Source organism: Toxorhynchites rutilus, chromosome 2 (assembly GCF_029784135.1).
Source record: "Toxorhynchites rutilus septentrionalis strain SRP chromosome 2, ASM2978413v1, whole genome shotgun sequence".
Classification (NCBI taxonomy): domain Eukaryota; kingdom Metazoa; phylum Arthropoda; class Insecta; order Diptera; family Culicidae; genus Toxorhynchites; species Toxorhynchites rutilus.
The window spans coordinates 58,799,831-58,822,770 of record NC_073745.1 but is presented as its reverse complement, the minus strand read 5'-3'; the positions used below and the strand labels follow the sequence as shown (position 1 = coordinate 58,822,770).

Genomic DNA, 22,940 nt, shown 5'->3' with positions numbered 1-22,940 from the left:
ATTAATGAGAATGCTTACCTTTCTCGGGCTTCTTGTTGAAAAGATTCAATCCCACTCGGTACTGTCTTTTGCGAATGGTCTCGGACACCTTGTAGCTCGTGGGCGTGTGAACAATCTGATCGTGCTGCTCCATTGAATACTGGGCGGCACTGGTGTGCGAGCTTAAACATTCGCTCTCCATGCTGCCAATTGTGACGTTGGCACTGCCACCTACTCCTCCTCCAACAACTGTCCCGGTGGGACCTCCTATCATATGATCGGGGCTCTGGGCAGTCATGGGCATGCCACCAGTACTGCCAGTACAGCTTCCCGGCCCTTTCCGCTTCCACTGTGGGGAACTGGATCGATCCGATCCCAACTCACCGACACCCTGAACTCGCTCTGCCGATGCGGACGAATCACTGCCGGAAGATTGCACCGAGCTGAGTGATCCGTTCTCGGCCGTTTTGCAAAGTCCATTCGGCCGCAACGATCGGTTCGGTGTGTGCTGTGCGGATGTGATGCTTGAAGTTCTCTTTGGTACTTCGGGTGGCACTTTACGGCTGGCACTGCAGCTACTGGCGGCGGATCCGGTGCTGCCACCGGAGCTTCCGATGCCGATTCCTCGTGGTCGCATGTAAATCTGGGCGGCCGTATAGTGGGGCGTGTACGGACTGTGGTGTGGCACCGCACCGCCGCCGGCTGTGGCCACAATGGCTGCGTTCGAAACGCTGCCCGAGTTCCACGACAGATTCATCGAGGATATGGTTGAATCCAGCACCGAGCTTCCAGCGCTTATGTTCAGATCCTGCGATCCGTACTGGCTTTGGTATGCTTGCTGGTGATGCAGCTGATGGGGCGACGAGGAGCACGATTGGGCGCTGGCATAGTAGTGCTGCTGCTGTTGCTGCTGGTGCAGAATATTTACATGCGGGTGGGAGTACTGCTGGTGTTGGGGAATCAGCGATGGCTGCTGCTGTTGGAGTTGCTGGGGGCAAGCGACCCCAGTGGTGATTGGACTTTGGGACCAGGAACTGTTGGCAGGTGGGGCTGGGGAAGCTGTTCCCGATTGGCTTCGTGGAATAGGGCTGGAGTCAAGGCGACGCTCGCGTAGGGACATCGAGCGCACCGGGGTCACCCGGTGATGGAGCGTTCCCGGCGGGGTGGCGGAGATTCTGGAAGTGAGCGTGAAAACGTTATTCAGGGTTGAAAACGGGAGAGTGACTTCTACTTACGTGGCACATACGCGTTGACCACCCAGGCTACCATCTTCGTACATGTGTCCTTCTTCTGGCAGATGACCCTGGTGCTGCTGCTGCTGCTGCTCGAGTTGCTGTTGTTGCTGCTGCTGCATCATCTCCAATTCCACCTGTTGCTGTTGATGTTGAACTCGTCGGCTCATGCGCTTCTCCGCCTTGGCCATTGCCGTGATGGAGGCGAACTTCTTGACCATCGTGTAGTGCCGGAAGGCCCGCTGGATGGTGAGTGCCGCGTTACGAGCCTTAACGCCACCGTATTTGCGCTCCAACAGTTCAATCTGCTTGTCCAACAGATCCTGCGACAGTTCATACCTAGTTGTTGTGGGAGAGAAGATGAGAACCAAAAACGCGTTAGCGTATCGTCGTATAATGAGGAGAGTTGAAGGCCCACTGAGCCGAAATAGAAAAATAAGAAATACAATTCCAATTGAATTGTCGAAAGGAAACGTTGTTGGACGGATATATTTCTGGGGGAGAATTTAACAGAGTCAAAAAAATGAGAGTCGCTATCGACTCGCAAAGTGTTTTATACTGTGCGAAATAAAAATAGCACCATTAATCTTTCCCTCAATAGAAGATGTATGCTTGAGCGTCGTCTTGATGATTTTCTATAACATGTTTTCGATTGTGTAACAGATAAATCCAGCCTGGAATAAATTTGCTTTATACAACCACTTGTCTTTGAAATTTAGAAAACTGAAAAAAGAATGCGAAATGAAAAAAACGCTACCTAGATTTTTCTCCAAAATCAAACTTTATTTCTCAAAACTCATCATGTAGAAGTGATTAATAATGTGGTTATCAATTTGAGTTGGTGAACGTTGTCAAACTGCTTGCCGTTTCCGTGAACAGGATGTGCAAGTACTACATAGGCTGAAAAGTTCCGAGATTTTTAATGAAAACAATCGTTTTTTGGGCAAAACTGTATTTATTCCTCGACATAGTTTCCTTCGAGGGCAATACACTTGGTATAGCGAGTTCCCAATATTTCGAATTCCCTTTCTGTAGTACGAAACGTTTAAGTCTTCGAAATATGCCTCAGTGCCACTCTGTAGACTTGGACTTAGGAGTGTGGAAATGTATCCACGTTTCATCCATTGTCACAAAACGTCGAAAGAAGCTCACTCGATTACGCTTCAACAACTCCAAATCGGCGGTTAAATCAGCGCCGCTGTTTGAGGTTAGGTTCCAGAGCGAGGTGCAGCTGCGGTGCTTGTACCATTTTAAATTCACTAAACTACCGATAAACTGTTGTTCTCGGAGAAGCAGAAGTGGAATAACATTCCGTCAACGCATTGATGTTCAGAAGTTTTTCCCACCAAAAGAATTGATCAAAATACGATATTCCACCTTTTCCATTTTCTATACGAATGCTCAGCAGGGTTGCCATAATAAAATCTGTGTTTTTGATCTCAAAAAATCTTTTTATCTTAGTTTTTACTCAGAAAATCTGTATCGAAATCTGTATTACATTCATGAGTTCAAATTTGAAGCATAATTTTAGCTTTAGTAGCATTGATTGGCATAGTTATTATGAATTTGACGATGTTTATGGTATCCACGTAGAAATTCGCATTCACTGTGCCCTACTATGAAAGAGATGGACAGTGTTTTTGACGTAGGACTACGTCTTTCATTTCTATACCGGGGTGTAAAATCAAAGTTTCGAAAACGAAAGCGTTACGCCGGAAACCGAGATTTTGAGCATTAATAGCTCCTAAACAACTGAACGAAATGGTATGATGAACACTTCATTCGAAAGATAAAATGTCTACGCGTTCTATACTTGTTTCTTTTTGATCCAAAAACTTGTTTCAATAGTCTTAAAATTGCTTTCAAAGAAGGCTATTGAAATCACCAATCGGTATATAAGCGAGCGCCGCTCGGAAATCCACTCAGTTCTAATTGAACAGCGATTGGAGCATGTTGTCGCTGTTGTGGTGAAGCTCTTCGTTTATCATGAAAGCACGGAACGGTGTCACCAAGAGCCTGTTTGTGCACCTTAGGCCAGACATGAATCCATCAGGAGGAGAGTGATGCCACAAACGGTTCCCCGGGAAGATCTCGAAGCAGCCGCTACACACACACACATACACGCGCGGAATTCTTTCCGTTTGGATGCCATTCAGCATCGAGAAAGATCCGGAAAATAATCTGCCAGTTCCTCTGAGAATTTAAAAATACATTCATGTGAAAGAGTTTATTTTAATGTTTTCTATCCATGTAACACTGTGACCAAATACATTTGGTTTTGTGATTTTTCAATCAATCGCAATTAACAGGATAGCTTCTGAAGATTATTCTTCCCCATCAGTAGGATATTTCCGTATCCAATATTGTATGCGCCCGCAATCGATTATTGCTCAGTCGCCGAAAGTTCCGAGCTCAGAGAGTTCATTCCCCTCTAGTTTGCCTTCCAAATTGCCATCGTAAACCACGCCTTCTCTCGATTCAATCACGCACAAAAAGCATACTTAAGCGATATTCTGGTGGTGAAACCCATTCATTTTTCGTGAGGACATCGACAAGACAACATCGTTGCTGAGAATGCTGGACGGCGAAGGATCGAGATCTGTCCTGAAACGCAAGCAGTTTGTTTGAAACTGTGAGGGAGCACAGAGAAACCGATCCTTCAGGAGAAGAGAAGGTGACCATCGAAGCAGCCGCTACACACACACATACACGCACGGAATTCTCTCCGTTTGGATGCCATTCAGCATCGAGAAAGATCCGGAAAATAATCTGCCAGTTCCTCTGAGAATTTAAAATTACATTCATGTGAAAGAGTTTATTTTGATGTTTTCTATCCATGTAACACTGTGACCAAATACATTTGGTTTTGTGATTTTTCAATCAATCGCAATTAACAGGATAGCTTCTGAAGATTATTCTTCCCCATCAGTAGGATATTTTCGTATCCAATATTGGATGCCTTGTACCTCCAACGTAACGCTCTCGTTTTCGAAGTCCCTCAAATATTAATTTATTCATTCATTCAGAATGGATTCAGATTCAACTTCAAACAAAGGATTACTGAATCAACGATAGTCCTACGTCACCATTGCGGTTATACCATATATAACCCACTTTCTGTTTTTTATTCATTATAATGCTAGCCGCAGACTTTTGCATTATTTCGCCCTAGATTGAATATGAGATAGCAGTACTACACGCTACATATAAATGCCAACACGACACTCATTCGGACTGATTGGAATGCTATATGAAAAAAATTGGTGAGATGGGAAAAGTGTTATTGAGATCGAGTTATAACTAATATTAGATCGCTATTCTGAAAAATCTGTAAATCTCGCGTAACTTGTGAAAAGGTTCTATGTAACAAATGTAAACAAATCGAGTTAATAGATGCACGCTATTAGTCTTCAGTCATGGAATGAATTACAAAAACAATCGTTCACGTATCTATTTTCTTCATCTTTTTATCGCCGATACAAAAAATATCCAATGTACAGATTCGGATTTTAAGCACCCGGCTGTTACTTCGGACGCCACTTTCCTTCGATGCCCGAAACGTCCGAAGTAACAAAGCAGTCAAAACAACACGAAGTCGTACTTCGGTCGTTTTGAGTTTTTGTTTCTTACAGTAGTTGTTATCGATTTCAGTTCAATTCAACGGGTGATAACAATAATAATCTGTCTTTAGAACGAAATGCTGTTTTTTGGATTGTTGTTTAGTAGTTAGTTTCAAATTCTTATCGTGCAACGTGACATGTCCAATGTGCAAACGCGGGCAGTCAAAACGTCCAATGTAACATTTGTCGCTCCTTGGCTTCAACTTTAAACTCAAATCACGGAACAACAGCTACGATTGGTTTTGGATAGCTATTCTTGATCGCTAGTGGTGAGAGTAGCGATCAAGATCGATAACTTTTAAGACAATTCGCGGAATAATGTTCGGGTCTTCAACTTCGTTTTTCTCGAGTTGACGAAAATGTTACATTGGACCTTTTCAAAAGTTACGCGAGAAATCTGTATGCATATCAAAAAAATCTGTAATCTGTAACTACAGATTCTTGGTTTCAAAATGTCTGAAAAATCTGTATAAATACAGATTATTCTGTAGATATGGTAACCCTGATGCTCAGGTAATGACACTTGAATAACTGTAGTTTGCGAACAAATAAACGAAATGTCATGCAACTTCACACATAAGCTAATGACCGATGAACCTCTCGAAATGAATCTTGTTTTTTAGTGGCCCCATCTATTGAAAATCCCGGAACTTTTCAGCCCATGTAGTATAGAGCAAAGGTCCTAAATTGGATTTAGATCCGGAGAACAGGCCGGGTACCCGAGAACATCTATAATTTTATCAGATATTTTTTACTATTTATTTTGAGTTTTGGATTGCAGCATTATCTTGCTGAAAAACAAAATCAGGACCCATCAATGTCCCACCATGTTCGATCAAACTTATCTTCAGCATTTTACGTAGTCCTCCTTTCTCAATCTGGTTATAATCCAGGGAGCATTCCTTGGAAAGGAGAGCCATCCCAGCGCATCAATGTACCATCACAAAAGTTCCTGCTAATTGTAACTTCCGGATCATTGCACAAATCGTGCCAGTAGTAGCCAGTAGTGATTTATTTACAATATTTATGTGATAAAAAGGTCTACAGAGCGGTTGTATTCTTAGTCCTCGAAAGCAGTTGCATTTTCAATGAAAAGCTGTTTAATTGAAGACTGTTTTACTACATCACACACACCGACACTATGAGCTTTAGAAACATCAATATGATATCGCGAAAATAATGGAAGTTTACTTGTTTCTATGGTTGTGGGGAGTGAAAATTTCGTACTAAAACACCACTCTTATTCGTCTAACGGACGATTTTTGACGTCTGTTACATACTACTCACAATCAGCGCGAGCTCCAATGAAATATATGTTTTTGATTGATAAAACACTTACTGAAAATATCATTTTCACATGGATGTGATAGACAATTAAATATAAACACAAATATTACCTTCACGATGTGAAAAATAGTTATCGGCGCACATGTTATATCGCTCGTAACTCCACCATCTTCATTACCTTAATTTCCAGAGCATTGGGTTACATCTACGATATAACTGCAAGGTTGACGTAGGATTACCGTTGATTAAGTAACCATTTGTTTGTATCGATTGAATTATTAATTCAAATCCCGAGTTCAAATCCGTTTTTTGTAGTACATGTTAGGGAAACACATTCCGGAGTACGAAAACGCATGCATGCAAAATGCATTTGCAACGTCGATTTCTCCAGAACACATTGGCTATGACGTCCGAGTTAGAGAAAGACATTCATTACGGTATGCAAAATCGCGCTGATGGCATTGATGGTTCGTCTTCCAATTAGTGATGCGAAAATGGTAAAGGCTTTTTATGTGGAATGAACAAACTTTCAGCATGAAAATTATGAATTAAAATTAATTTTCATGTATCAAATATGTATTTTATATATTTCAATTTTTTTCGCAAATTTTGAAAAAATGTTAAACGAAAATTGTGTCTGATAATGATATTATATTATAATGGAGAGTGTCAATAAAATTATCGGAAAATGTATAGACAAATGATTAAACAAGAGTCAGAAATACGTATTTTAGGTAGTTAAACAAGATGAAGTAAAAATTTTCATTCGAATATTCACATTTCAAAACTGGCTTCGTGCCATCTAATCTTATAGTCATTAGACTTACGAGTTTCGGACCCAAATTATGGTCCAGAACTTGAACATCGACAACAGGGTTGCGACATTTAATTCTGTAAAAATTTGAATTCTATGAAATGCTTACAAAACATACTGTTTTCTATATAAGCACACTTAACAGACCTGTTTGTTTACTATTATAATATTGGTTTTACGAGACATGTTCATTAGGGTGGCAATGGATGTATGGGAAAAATTTCATCATCGAATTTCAAAAACCGACCATGTACATTTTGTTTATTGGCCCAACAAAATGATCTGTGCAAAGTTTCAGCTCGATCGGACATGATTTAGGAGTGCCTCAAAGCGCTCAAATTTTGATTTTTTGATCCTCGAAAATCTTCCAAGGGTGGAGTAAAGAAAATTTGGAAAATCGATTTTTTTTTTTCGATGCCAAATGACTTAAAAATGCATGAAAACGTCGAGATCTGGTATCATCTCGAAAAAAACGAAAATCGACCTTTTTGGACTTAGCCTGAGAGGCAATGAAAGTATGGAAAAAAAATAATTATCGAATTTAAAGAACCGACCATGTACATTTTGTTTGTTGGTCAAAAAAAAAAATGACCTGTGCAAAATTGCAGCTCAATCGAACATGATTTAGGGGTGCCTCAAAGCACTCAAAGTTTTGATTTTTATTGGCCACTCAGGCCAGTCCCTCAGTCCCAAAAAGTCGATTTTCGGCCAAAATTTTTTTTGCTTGATAACACCAGATCTCGACGTTTTATGCATTTTTAAGTCATTTGGCATCGAAAAAAAATTTCGATTTTCCAAATTTCCTTTACTCCTCCCCTGGAAGATTTTCGAGGATCAAAAAATCAAAACTTTGAGCGCTTTGAGGCACCCCTAAATCATGTCCCATCGAGCTGAAACTTTGTACAGATCATTTTTTTAGGCCAATAAACAAAATGTACATGGCCGGTTTCTGAAATTTGATATGACCATTTTCGCTGCCTGTTCAATAGTTGACCCTAATGTACATATTCACCACTAAAGCACTAAATTTCTAGCCATCTAAATAATAAATCGGTGCTCGTCGCCATCCGAAAAGTTGTTTTATCGTAACGTTTCACCTATACACACGTCAAAATGGGAATACATAATTGAGGGTAATGCAATACACTAAAATAATGTATTATAACTGTTCAATAGTTGATAGTTTCAATAGTCTAGAGAGTGGCCATCTTACCTATAGAAATCTCAACTGATGAGAATAACGCAAATAATACTAAGTTTGAGAAGGCGAAGATATTTTAAGAACGTGAGTGCCATTTAAGAACAAAAGAAGAAGATGCATTGAGAACTGAAGTGCTCTCGGCTGGCATGTATCTGCAATGACAATTTCCCCTTGGTTTTTAAGTCTGTGTTGGGGAATCCGTATTCCGCTGTTACTCTGGTTGCTCCTTTTGGTCGGTACCATTTGAGGAGCACGAATTGGACCAATCAAAACGTGGCGCTTAATGCGTTTGGATATTGCTTGACATTTCACAATTATTCAATTGTTTATTTCAAGAAAAATAAAATCTTATTCATTGTGAAAAACGCGTAGAAATATTTCTTATCATCTTTGCGATTTACTTACAAAGGCTCAAGTTGTAAACATTCAAAGTCTTCCATTTTTTCCTACATGTTCAGTGCTCAAATTTTCATTTTACCCCCCTACAAATTCCGGTTAGACATCAAAAGCTGTCCAATGAGTACCAAGGTGATTTTTTGATGTTGGTGCTATTTGCACCATTCGTATAATCGCACTGTATTTTTATGATAAATCAGGATGAAACGTTTGTATTTCACAAAATAACCCCCATATTGGTTCAAAAAGTTGGAGAGGTATAAACAGATGATTAGATATAAGAAATTAGAATCATAACCTAGAATATTGTAAAAATAATGTATAAAACATGGTGGTGCTATTTTTATTGCGCTCAGTGTATAAGAACGGTTTCTAAATTTAGCCCTGCTTGGGAGAGACAACGACTAAAACGAAGCGTGTGAACGGAGTAGAGATTCACTCTCTCATCTCAATTGCTTTGTCGCCCACCAGGCTGCTGGGAAAATCACTGTGGCGTTCTTTCGTTTCTTGGTGGGCGGACAGGAGAAGAGATCCTCCAGAGTGACGCGGGGTTGTCAGCATCAATTTGGGTTATTCGGAAGCAGCGTGTATAGCGCGTGAGCTTCCGCCTGTCAGCGTTGATTTGTTTTGATTTTCCGACTTGTTTTCCACGTCACTTCGGCTTCTGGCGGAATGAAAACTCCAACTAATTAATGAAGAAACATGAAACATCGTCTTTGAGTTTGGCGTTTATTTCCTTTTTGGATTGGTTGAAATTTTCATCGGAGCGCGGCGGGACGAACGTTTGAAATTAGACAGAACATTTTCGCGGAATCGGTGTCGCACTCAGATTGAATGGTGGCGGAAGCAATTAAATGGCTTGCCGGCACGCTTTCTACTTTGGGCGCAAGTAAACACGGCGAAAACGTCTCAATTTCGCCATTCGTAAAACCGAACGTGATTGGGGCGAATTGAATGATTGGATTGTGGTACGCATCAGTGGTTTTGGGGTTTCCCCTTTAGTTAGTTACCCGTCGTTAGTCTCATTTCTGTTGTTTTTGGAGGCGGAAATGCGCAATGAAATTTGCGGTTATTAGAATGACAACCTCGCCGAAACTGAAACATAAAATTGATTACGGGGCGTTCGTCACATAACAAGCTGGAGCGAATTATTCCAGAAGGTAAACGACGTTGTTCTGGTCTGCTGAGCAGCAGCGTCTGCTGCTGCCGTTGTCAAACCAGTCTACGCACCTCGGGTGAGTATCGTCCGCAGCAATGAATCACTCTCATCACAAATAATAAATCGTTGACCTTACACACAAGGCTTCCCAATCGTTCTTCATGTGTACTTTTCCACGCCCTAGGTGATGGAAACTCAGAGTTCGCTCAAAACTTGCTAAAATTAGAACCACGATTTCACAGCTTGACAAAATTCAAACATTTGCGTACCGATGAACGATGAACGATGAATCTGTCATAAAGGGAGGAGATTATTAATTACCATACAAATTTGATCTCGAGCTTGCACACACAGTAGGCCGAATTTCGTCGATTTTGAGATCCATTATTAACCTTCTGGGCGCCATTTGAAGGACTTTCTCCGTTGGAAGCGTGCAGCAATTGCTCAAAGTTTCCCGATTTGGCTCTACCTTCTTTCCGTCGTTTTCGTCGAACAATCGGATCCTGTGGGTCAACAGTCCCGTTGTGAGTATTGTCAACTTCATGGCCGTCGGATGTGACCCTCTTCGGCGCACTCTTCTCGACCGGATAGCACTGACAGCAGCACGAGCAAACACAATCACACTGGAATTCCGGCCTATTATTTTCACCACTATTGTTGTTATTGTTGTTGCTAGCGCCGACAACAACGGACTCATCAGCGCTGACGCGACGGCGGAGGCGTTCAGCACTGGCGGTCACGATGACGGCAGTCTCATTGTTGTTATTGTTGTTGTCACTGTACATTTTTGGTTACCACCTTTGGAGCGACTCTTCATCATATTGGGATTTTGCACTTTCGTTTCGCCACAAAAGCGAGGGCGCACACTGGATACGATGATAACCGTGCGATATCACACACAACGGTCTGCAATCGAACACATACATTACACTGTCGACCGGAATGATTACTGATCTGGTTCCGCTTCCGACGACATCGCAGCACGCATTGAAATTCCACTTTTGTCAACATAAGCGCCACACTACTGGGAGCGCCCTTTTTCGGTGTTCGTTTCGAACGCCCTCGAAAATATAATCGGGACCGGCTGTCGGGGCTGGTGTGGGTGCGCGATGATCTTGGGAAGCTAGGGAAGATAACCCTGAAATTGATCCGGATTTCGGGTGCTTGTCAGCGAGCATATTTTTTAAATTTTACTGCCATCGCTGCGATGTTGCAGAGACGAGCGTTATTATTCTCCATGTGGCAAGGGAGGGGTGAGCATTGTACGACTTCTTGTTTTCTTCTGAGAGCGTGTGAGTTTCATAAGAAATCGTACAATTGAAGGCAGGGAAATTATTGTCTTAAAGGACAGTTACCCCGTGAAATAGATCCCAGAAATAATCCCACTTGTTAAAAAGACCAGAAGAGAACGAGAGCACTGCATAAGGAAGAAGGATAACATGACCCCTAAATCGGTAATTTTACAGTACACTTGCGTTATGTTTTATATGTTCTCGATAAGTTTCCATCGGAGGACCCTTCGATTGTTTTTGTTTTGACATTTTGACATATTTTGAAGCAAATGGCCCAGTGCATTTGTATACGTTATCGTATTTGATTCAGTTGGTAAAAATGGAGCACGCAGTGATTTACCAAACCATTGCCTTTTTACAGATCTTTTCAGTAAAAATTTATGTTTCCGCCTGTAAACACTTTGGTCATCCCAAACAGTGTAGAACCGGTCACCCGGAGGCGTGTTGTAATCAAATTTGACATAAGTTTCTTCTTTCCTTAATATGACGGACGGCACTGAAACGCGATCTCACCTTTTTTTTATCATTCTGTACTGAGGCGCTCTTCTAACTGGCGTTAGCACACCCAAAAATTAATTTTTAGCACATGTTTTGTCATCCCGATTTTTTACAATAAATGAGCCTAAAAATAACAGAAAATGTCATGACTCTCAATAATATAATATATATAATATTATATTACCATATATATTATACAAATGCTATACCAGTAATTGAGAGTCATGACATTTTCTGTTATTTTTAGGCAATATAAGATCAATCTTCTTGAATGGCGTTAACGTTCCCTGTGGAACTTTTGCCGTCTCAACGTATGCATTAATTAGCGTCATTTATTAATACTTAGTTGAGATTTCTTAAGCCAAATAACACGCCTTGAATGTATTCCGAGGGGCAAGCTCTTGAATACGCGTGACCACAGTGCAAGTCGAAGGAAATTTCTTTGACGAAAAATCCTCCGGCTAGAACGGGAATTGAACCCGAACACCCGGCATGACAATGTGAGACGCTAACCACTCGGCCACGGGTGCACTCAATATAAGATCAATATGAGCGACAAAACAAGAGACACAATGTAAATAAGTATAGTTTGGTCGGGTTGGATTGCTAGTGCGCACACCGATCCAACCAAACAGTCGGGTTGGTAAAGAGTGCGCATAGAGACGTCGGTTAATCGTTCGATTAATTCAAATAATCGAATATCTGCAATTACAATCGAGTAATTTGGTATCGAATAATGAGAAATCAAAATATGAATACATCGAATAGTTATCACAGTAATCGCGATTAATGAAAAAAGAAAGCATTTTCAAGGTTAATACATTTTTGGGTCAATAGTTAGGCTATGGATTTTTTTATCCAACAGCGACCATCTAACATCGACAACCCGATAGACAACGTGATATAAAAAATAATAAATGGTCAATTTATCGATACAGGGAAACTTCGATATAACGTACCCTCGTTATAACGTACCCTCGATATAACGTACATTTGACCTCGATATAACGTACACATTTCCAAAGTGTAAAGGAATTTTTTTTTCAATATTTTTTTCTGATAAAACAATGAATTATCTGTATTGTGATGCTAAAACAAGTTATGTACCTACAATCAATCTCGAAATACAGCTGGTTTTGTGATTCCGGATTCTAAATGAATCAAGCTTTAATCAACAGTACGAAGGGAAACATCATGAGAAAGGCTGGCTTCGTCTTCTAATTGAAATTATTCATTAACTTGACTAAAACAGCAACACAATAATGTATTACAGACTACGTTTGTGAGTACTTTATTATGCTTCGATATAACGTACAATTCGATACAACGTACAATTTTGAAAGTGAAATGTACGTTATATCGAAGTTTACCTGTATACTGAAACATCATTTTATTCAAAAACCATGATTCTACTCCACGTTTATTTTACAATTATATTTAATGTAACTTTTAAAATTATAATATCGTAATCGTTTTTATTCTGCAATGTATGTTCATTATTATCACAAGAAAAAAATATTCGCTCGATTAATCGAATACTGAAAGACAATTATTCGAATATTTAAAAATGATCCGACGATTAATCGATAATCGAATAAACGAAAAATTTAGACATCTCTAAGTGCGCACACTAGCCAACTGTCGGTAGAATATTCTCGAAAGACTGTATTTAATTTGTGTTTGACAACGGAGAAGAGAACGGTGAAGGAAAATAAAAAGGAATTCAGAGAGCATTGGGTTCATCCCATTCTCAGTGATTCGCTCGGCACGCAGCGTTGCCAATGTTCCAGTTTAAACTGGATTCTTCCAGTTTTTTTTCTCTCTCGATCCAGACAAACAGTTAAATTCTGGAATATTCCAGTTTTTTGAAATATCATTCAGTTTTATCCAGTTTTTTTTATATGTGAAGCACACAGTTTTATCCATTTTATGTAAAATAAATTCACAATGTATACATAATATCCCTCACTCACCCTTCATATCCCTTGACCAATTTGTTTTTTTGACATTCATCGTTCGATCGATCCAATGTGTATTTACCTTGGATCTACCTTTTTTTCAACTCAGTGTTTTTTTTCTCTCGCTTACACTTCCGAATTCAATACGGTTAGCGCACAGTGCGTGCTACACTGTCTATGAATTTATATAAATATCAGATGTTATAGGTTCTCCAAAATATTCTGAAGTACAGACTTGAACTATAATTTCAATCACGACTGCTTTTGAGTTTATATAATCATCAAATTTTATTGGTTGATATGAACATAAAACCCAAGTAATCTTGTTTGTGATATTAGTTTCTCATGGTCTCCCAAAGGATTTTCGGTTCAAGGTAGCATTGACATTACGCATGATCTAAACTCTCCTATTTGATGCATGATAGAACCGCTTTTAAATGTTAACGAGTGGGAGCTGGAACCAACTACGCAAAAGCAGCAAACAGAAGATCGATTTTTCTTGCTATACATTATTCGTGAGATAGCAACGAATATGGTCAAAAGGAACACTACAGAAATCAAAATTCGCGTTAGAAGAAAAAGAATAGAAGGTTGAAGTTAGATTCCGTGACCCCATGCATCTCAATTAATCTGGGCATGACATGACATGAAGGATGACATGATGGACACGAACCAATAACAACGATATTTTTGAAGTTTTACCCAAAAAAAACGTATTTACGAGATGTTTCAGAAGAAAAGATCCTCAAATATTTTCTCATAGTAATGTTCGAGTAGTGGGAAATGGCATTTTGATCTACTCGAATGATATGATTAATTAATTGTTCATTCCGCCGTTTAATGAACTACATATAAATACTACACGACGCTTCGAAGGAAATTCTATTTCTCAATCATTGGAATGGGCAAACAAATCATTTTAAAGCCGATCTTTTTAAAATAAGACGGTTTTACATGATCCAGTTTTCTTCCAGTTTTTTAAAGAGCAATCTTCCAGTTTTTTGAAAAATATTATTGGCAACCATGACGGCACGTATGTCGTATGCCACAATTGCGAGCGAATGGAGAGCGAATTGAACTATCAGCCGATAAACAATCGTCGTGTGTGCGTAGACCGATGCCAGTCAGTACTGATTAAAAGGACGGTCGATAGTTGACCGACCGAATAGTTTGAATGCAATCGGGAAACCTATCAAACTTTTTCATCGCCCGAAACTGAATCGGTGTAGTGTGCGCATATGCATGACACAATGAAATACAGTATATGTGCAACGAGCAGAGGGGTTATCCAACAAAAAATGGATACCACCAACAAAAACAATGGGGAAAGAAGCAATAGCGCGAGGGATACGACAGGCGGTCAAGCCAACGCATCAGATTTAGTGGCTGTAAGCGCTCTGAACGAATATCTGAGACTCCACAAAGTCAGGGAATCAAACCCTCTTTGATTGCCAAAGCCCAGTAGTAGTTTAACCCAGGAAGGTTGGTTGACTGGAGACACCAACCTGAAAACAATCATGACGTAGATCAAAGAACTCGATAGCTTCGTGTAGGACAAGATCAATTTGTACAAGATGATCAAGTCCTGAATGTCTGGTCTTGGATCCTTCATAGGATGCGCTATGAAGGAGGTTTGTCGAAAGAACAGAAACTCAAAATCGAAAAAGAAAGAAAAGGCAGGATGCGCCAACAAAAGAAGAGCTGCTCGAAAATAGGAAAGACGACCAGAGCCGTAACAATAGTATCGACTAGGTGGGGTGTGAAGACGCGAGCGTTAGCAAAGACCTGGGAGAGAGTGAAGACCTAGGAGACAACGGCGGCAATAAGAAAACAACTGGGGCGCAGTTGTACAAAAAAGAAAAAGGCAAGGTTAGGAGGAAAAAAGAGAAGATAGAAAATGGGAAAAAAGAGAGAAGGAAAAAAGAAGGAAAAGAGGCAGAAGCCGAAAGATGATAAGAAATCTAATCCTTGCCGGGCATGAAGCAAAGGCGACATTCGCACCGTCAAAACTAGGGTTGACGTGGCATACGCTGACCTCTCAAGCAACTGAAGGAGAATGTAGTGAAGTTCAAGCGCACCCAGAATGGCCAAATGCTGTTCGAGGTAAAGGAAGACCCGGAAATCAGAAACACAGCATTCAATGACCTAGTCGAAAAGGTTCTCGGTGACGGAACGAATGAAGGGGTCTTATTTTTCGGGACATCGATAAAATGCAGTAACCTCAGTTTGTTTACCGCTGATATCGCGGGACACAGACCGCAGCGATTCGTCTCTCAACGGACGCAGTGAACAGGTTGTTAAAACCTGTTCTGTGGGTCTTTTCAGAATCATTCCTCCTGTTTCCAACCAATTTGATAGATGTTTAGATGTTCGAACTTTAGCAAAGGATGCGGAAGGATTTCTGGGGCTCTAATGCGAAATGACGGACACTTTGTCAACGACAGCACGGGGCAACCGAGGTGCATGCTCTGCAAAAAAGAGGACGGTAACAACCTCACGACAGGAGGCTTCAACTGGCCTGTGTACAAACAGACAAAGGCAAGTCGACAGTAACGAAGGCAACTCAAATTAATCTCAACCAGTGCGACGGAAATAAACGGTGATGTCGCAAGTATCTTGGAGCCGTATCGTATTTCTCCCGGCAATTGGATGACGGATATAGCGGGAATGGCTGCATTCAAGTCATGGACCAATATCCCACTCAGGAGGTAGTCTAAAGTTAGCACAAGGGTTTCGTGATCACAAAGATCAACGGATTTTTATGGAGATGGAAAACCTAATAAGACCAACGACAACCATCATAATATGTTCTGATAAGCTAAAGGTTATTGTGGAAAAGCTATTTCCGCAGGTAATCCGACGATCTGGCAACCCAAGCCTTATAAGGAGGCTGAATTCAATAATGCCGAGCGCACACAAAAAGCTTTTTCGTGTGCTGAAGGGTGAAATGAACAAATAAAAGCACCTTTTTCAAAAGCTTTAAAATGTTTGTATGTATGGGAGCAGACATCCCTTTCTCTCAGACTGAACGCCAGCTTGGGAGTGTATAAAAGTCCAAACAATGTCAACGGGAATCGAACTAAGGCCGAATGGAATGCAAGGATGTTTTACACGACGACGCTATCCAAGTAGCCACTGGTACTGTTGCAAAATGCGTGATAATATTACACCTCACTGTGAAATGAAGTTGGAATGTGTTGTCTAAGAGTAAAAAGAATAGCATAAACGTGAAACTATATCCTTTCGGTCTGGGCCGTGTACGTGGTAAAGTATGCGAAATATGAATAGCACATTTTCTGTTATTTTATAAATATAAAATAAATTTTTATTTTCTATTTGAATTATGTACAAACTTGCAATACAGTGTATCAATTGATATGACAATCACTGTGTACACCTAGCTGGCCGTCTGTCATAATTGTGAATGAAATCATAAAAGTGATCTGCAAAAAAAACAGTTCGATGTAAATTTTCATCTGAAGAAAATAAGGGGTCCAATCGACTAGGGCACGGGTCAAGTCGAGTGCGGCGGATCGCCCAGGATGGAAGCTTCTAACGAAGGCACTATGTTCCCAGCGTGGAGCGCAGCAACAATAAGGAAGTAAAAAAATAAGACTCTCATTGCTAACAAACTTTTTTTTTTTGATATTTTTCGTTACGTGAGTGTTTTAGCATCACTTTCTTTCCATTTCATCGAATCAGCGGTAAGTTTTCTAATTTTTCTCCAGAAATATTGACGTTAAAAGAATACTAATCAAGTCGGGTAATTGAAGATAAAGACAAACATTTTGTTTTGAGAACAATATGATTAAAGGGTGTGCCACATCAAATTGCATCACGGAAAAAACGCTGTATAAATTTAATTTTTAGGAATTATATCTTCAGCTTTCGCTTATAATCAGATAAGAGTGTATAGATCACGTTGGCCATGTTTCACTGTCATTTTTTCGTAAATTTGGAAAAATGTCGTCGAATGAAAAAGATCGTCGTGAATTAATCGTGCGCACTCATTTCGAGAATCCGGAGTTGTCACATCGGGACATCGGTAAGATGCTGGGAATCGTCCAATCCACGGTCAGCAGAGTACTAAAACGATACTTTGAGAACCTAACCATCGACCGGAAGGTGAAGAACGGCAAAAATGGATGCTCCGTCAGTGAAAAAGATCACAAGCGCGTAGTTAAGCAGTTTAGACGTGATCCGAGAAGTTCGGTCCGGGATGTCGCCAATAAGCTGAATTTGTCAAGTTCATTCGTCCAGCGGACCAAGCAGCGGGAGGGCCTGCGTACATACAAGGTTCAGAAGGCTCCTAACCGCGACGAAAGGCAAAACATGGTGGGGAAGACGCGAGCCCGGAAGCTGTACACCGAAATGCTGACGAAGCCGCAATGCCTGGTAATGGACGACGAAACCTACGTCAAAGCGGACTTTCGTCAGCTGCCGGGCCTGTTGTTCTTCTCCGCAGAGGACAAATTCAGCGTTCCGGAGGAGATTCGCAAGCAGAAACTATCCAAGTTTGCCAAAAAGTACATGGTGTGGCAAGCGATCTGCTCTTGCGGAAAGCGGAGCGCCCCCTTCGTGATGACCGGCACGGTAAACGGGCAGGTTTACCTTAAGGAGTGCCTACAGAAGCGCTTACTACCACTATTGAAGCAGCACGAGGGCCCGACCATCTTCTGGCCGGATCTCGCTTCGTGCCACTATTCAAAGGACGTGTTGGAGTGGTACGAAGCCAAAGGGGTCACCTTCGTGCCAAAGGAAATGAACCCGCCCAACGCGCCGGAGCTTCGCCCAATAGAGAAATATTGGGCGATTATGAAGCAGGCCCTCCGGAAGAACCCAAAAGTTGTCAAATCGGAGGCGGACTTCAAGAGAAAATGGATTTCTGTTCAAAAAAAACTACAACCTGACGTTGTACAGAACCTTATGGACGGGGTAAAGAGGAAGGTGCGAGCATACGGGCTTGGGCTCGAAGTATGAATAAAAAGAAAATGCCAAAAGTTGTTTAATAGTTTTTATTTTACTGTCTAAAATTTTCAAAAGGATCGGTCTACTGGGCGAATTTCTACAGCGTTTTTTCCGTGATGCAATTTTATGTGACACACCCTTTATTCCCTCCTTCTTTTTTTAACAGATGTCCACTAACAGATGACTACTAATAGATATCATGGACGAATAAGCAGAGCTGTTTTCATTCTGTTGTCATTCCGAATGTCGGAAGCTATTTTAGATATGAAAAAATGAGAAAAATTACAAGCCCTTCTATGTGATTTTAGTCAAGCCTTTTTGCCCGATCATTTTTAAGGCCTATTTGAAGACCTATATGAGGGGCTCAGAAGAAAATGGGTATAAGTGACTTGATCGATTTCTCTTCATAAACTTGTGCTTTATTTAATAACTCAACTGCAAAAACGTTCCAATTTAAGTTTGCAATAGAATCCGATGGATGAGGTTCCAATGAGGACACATTTTCAAATACAGCTGGCAATGTGTTTGCAGCCAGGTTATGAAAAGAAAGAGTCGATGTAGAGAAATCGATGATGTCATTTACACCCTTTTCGGAGCCCCTCAAATATTTTTTTGTGGAATTCACGAAAAAAACTCAACTCTAGAGCAACATGTCAAAAGGGTCTATCTTCTTTGATCGTTTCTCTTCATCGACTTTTTCTCTCGATATCCACGGCCTTTCAGACAGATTTTGCTCTAGTTTTGCCATGTAGTTTGAGAAACGAGGATCCCTTTCACACTCCTTGTCGTCGACCACATCAGGAAATGCTTTTACCGCTGAGTTATTAATGAAAGAGAATGTAGATGAAGACAATCGATCAAAGAAGATAGGCCCTTTTGAAATGTTGCTCTAGAACTATTACTTGAGGTGTACGTCTTTGTCACCCTTCCCCTACAAAGCTTTAAAAATAATCGAAGGGTCAAAATTGGCTGTTTTTGACTAAATTGTCAATGAATATGTAAATAAAGATAGCATAAAAGTTGCCGAAAAACACGACCCGTAGAGTAGCAAATTCGAAATGCTGTCCGCTTATCAGTTCCTCGCAATTCCACACTTGCGCCGGGCTAACACCGTATCGATATTGTTTTCATTTCGAAGCCTTCCGTTGTTATACAATTCACACACTGCACCTCGTTTCTCGAGCATGATAAGATAACGTTAGATATTTTCGTATTAGTGATAAAATTCCTTTCTCGTCTCGCGTCCCACCACTTTGGGAGCTGAATGAAATTAACCCGCCACAGATTGCCATCAATATCAAACAACTTCAAAGGAAGGAGGAGAGACTCGCGCTTTCGCAAACATATAATTTGCCGTTCTTCCCAGAATACAATCTCTCACGAACATCTCGCATTTATCATATCCTCCCCCCAACAAGCCATAATTGGAGCGATTGTGTAGCTGTGCCTACGCGGCAACGAACGAAAAACCGCATGACTTCCGTCGGGAAGAGCCGTAAATCCGCTTAACACGCCCGTATTAAAACCGCGCCTAATGATGTCAATTTCGATAGAAAATCAACCGCCGCCGCTGAGAAAGGATTGCATATCATCAAACTTTAATTAAATCGTCGCTCGACGATGCCATCATCCCCCCGCAGCATCAATCCTGTTTACATTCCTGTTCATCACAGCATCACACACGGTGGTGGCAATACATCACGTCTTTCCCCCGACCCATCCCGAAAGCGGGTTTTACGCGCTCCTCTGAAAACTAATGATCTTTTAAACATTGCTCTAATTTTCTTCGGCTGCTCCGCTTTGTTTACGCCACACTTCTCAAACTTCTTCACGCGCCGTCATCCGTCTGCTCCTTTTTTTTTGTTTATTCACATGCGCGCGCTTCAACACTTCTCTCGAGATTTCCTCACATGTCCGTCCCTCGGATCTTGACGATGCTGCTGCTTGTTTAACACTTTTTCACTAGTCACTGATTCTCTTCCTTTTTTTCGTTCATTTATGTTTTTCCCTGCTGGGAAAGGTGTTTCTCTCGTTCGTGAGATTTCTCTTCCTTTGTTGGTACTTCCGCTGGAGGAACACGCGGGATCCTGGGCTGGGCATAACATCACAAATTACAATGAAATAAGTTCCGTTTCAACCTAACGAGGATAGCATCTCGCACTTCCGGTCGCCTCCTCGTTGTGTGTTCGGGTCCATTGTGTTCGCGTCGGTAGGATTCCTCAGGACCAAGTGAAAAGTTGCATCCGGAGAGAATGAACAGAAAATTCTCACGCGTTCCGCGTTGAGATCCGGACAAGAAAGACCTTCTGCATGCACCGGCCTTTTTTTCTTTGATCGATCGCACGAGATTGACCTTTACCGGCTTCCCTCGATCACCTTGCGCGCCAATCACTGTTATTTCCCCGATATTGCCCATAGGAAAGGTGCGCGAGAACCGCGCTGCTTCTCGTGTACTATTTCGAAATTGTAATGAAAACAAGGTAATTATTACATTCCTAGTTGTTGTTTTTTCACTTTAGATTTTTTTTTCCTCTCTCGCCGTCGCTATCGAGTCCAGGGTTGCTTCGAAGCTACGAAGCCACGATCCGCGCTCTGTCTCAGCCGATCCGTGACCGTCGATTATTGGACTGACGCGATGAACGAAACTCGCGCCGCTCGGTTCTCATCGGTGCGTTGCGCGAAACCGTTGTGACATACCGTACGGACGGGAAGTTGCCGGAGAACTGTACAAACTCGCCCGTGTGTTCGGTCGCGCGAGATATCCGAGAGCTGTCGGAGCCGTTCGAAGCGCGCATCGCCGCGCCGCTCGCTGTCTCCGATCTGGATCGACGACGATGACGAGAAGCAGTGTTTAGCCGGGGCTCATCATCGGCCGCCAGACCGCCGGTCAGCGGACGGTAGCGCACAGGGCTGCCGTACTCATTCGGCGGGAGAAAGAGGGAGAGAGAAAGTACCGGCACACATATGTGCGAGATCAATGAATTACTACCGTGAGGGGATGTAAACTAGGGAGAGAAGTGACAACCGAAGCATTCACAGTGGATCAATGTAAACATCAAAAGCTAGACACGGAATCTGTATTTTTCAACGAAGAAAATACTTGTCGAACAGTGTGTCTAAATTTATCAAAATCACGACATCGCACCCTGCGACAATCATTTACTGTTTACGTTTCATCAATACCGTCATGCGGGGCTAAATGTCGATATTTTAGTATTTCAATGCTTTTTAATAGATATACTTTGGAAACCTGCAGGACGGGGTAAACTGTATTGATTGTGCTTATATAATTTCTCCAAATCTAAATTAATTACAAAAACGTGTTCAGAACATTCCATTTTTTGAAAACCGTACAAGTTAAACTATATATTATCAAAACTGGAAAACCGATTCACTCGCAAGATGGAAAGCGCAGACAATTTTGATTGTATCTCCTTAACCGTTCGTGTAAAGAATCTGAATGCCAATCCATGCGAAAACAAAGGGAACATGTCGGTGGGGAACTCGATATGTTGACTTCTGTCAGTTCACTTTGGAGTGTTTTTAACACTATTCTAATAATTATTTGTTAGATTTTCAATGATTTTTCTGTTTTAACTTGTTTTTCATATTGTGTTGTGCTTGTTGGTTTGCCCAATTGAATCGTTTGTTTGAGAGACCCCATAAGTCCATTTGACGCGCTTGCGAGAAAACGTCAAAAAACTGTTTGTCTCAAAATTTTTACCTGACCCTCCTATTAGTTGCTATCAAGTTCGGTTATTCATACTCAAAACATATTACAGGTCGGACTCGATTATATACAGACTCGATTATATGTGATTCGATTATATACTATTTTGGAGTCGATTATACACAGTTTGGAAAAAAATATTTTTTGTTATATTTCAAATATGACTTATTTCTTGAAGAAATGTAACGTTTCAACGTTAAGGTGAAATTTAAGTGGCTATTGCATGTACAGTGGGGTAAAAATGATTTTTGAAGATTTTGCTTGAATTTGCAAACATGCAAAAAAAAACGAATAAAAAAACAAGAAGTGGGTTATATCTGTGATATAACTGCACGGTAGACGTAGGACTACCGTTGGCTCGGCAATTATTTGTTTGAAATTGGATCTGAATCAATTCTTAATGCATGAATGAATGAATATTTTGAAAGATTGCTGAAAGTTTTTCTTGTTAGTGTGTGGACGGATGAGTATAAGTATGGAATTGTTATCAACATAAAATTCAACTCTTTCGAAATTGTTGGTGGTCCCGAAACGAACCGATGGAATTTGAGTGGCCTTGTAAAAGCAACTGAAGATGTTTGATACATGATTCATTTTTGTTTTCGTGGGAATGATACGAGATTTTTCATGATCACTCCATACGCAGAATAGAAACTGAGGGCGCCATTTCACGATGAAAACGAAATAAAGTCTATATAACCTTGCATAAAATTCATTTCGTTTTTATCGTGATGTGGCAATTTTTCATGACTGTTCCATGCGAAACGCATCAGCATCAGAACAGAAACTGATGCTATTAGATTGCA

General features: G+C 41.0%; 2 protein-coding genes across 6 annotated transcripts in view; both read right to left on the bottom strand.

Moving 5' to 3' along the window:
• Positions 1-22,940, bottom strand: part of LOC129767798 (IQ motif and SEC7 domain-containing protein 1) — a 424,090-nt gene that overhangs the window by 9,596 nt on the left and 391,554 nt on the right. For 4 of the 5 annotated variants that reach the window (XM_055768999.1, XM_055768998.1, XM_055769003.1 and 1 more), the window contains 2 exons: positions 1,215-1,550; positions 19-1,154 (listed from right to left, as the gene is read on the bottom strand). In XM_055768999.1, the coding sequence (XP_055624974.1) occupies positions 19-1,154; positions 1,215-1,550 (1,472 nt within the window). Of the gene's footprint in view, positions 1-18; positions 1,155-1,214; positions 1,551-10,009; positions 10,615-22,940 lie in introns of those variants that run through there. The other variant, XM_055769000.1, reaches the window with a different exon arrangement.
• LOC129767809 (uncharacterized) lies at positions 10,751-21,243 on the bottom strand. The gene is made up of 3 exons (XM_055769018.1): positions 20,566-21,243; positions 20,315-20,491; positions 10,751-10,826 (listed from the first exon to the last, which is right to left on the bottom strand). The coding sequence occupies exons 1-3, from the start codon at positions 20,818-20,820 to the stop codon at positions 10,812-10,814; spliced, it is 447 nt and encodes a 148-aa protein (XP_055624993.1). The 5' UTR covers positions 20,821-21,243; the 3' UTR covers positions 10,751-10,811.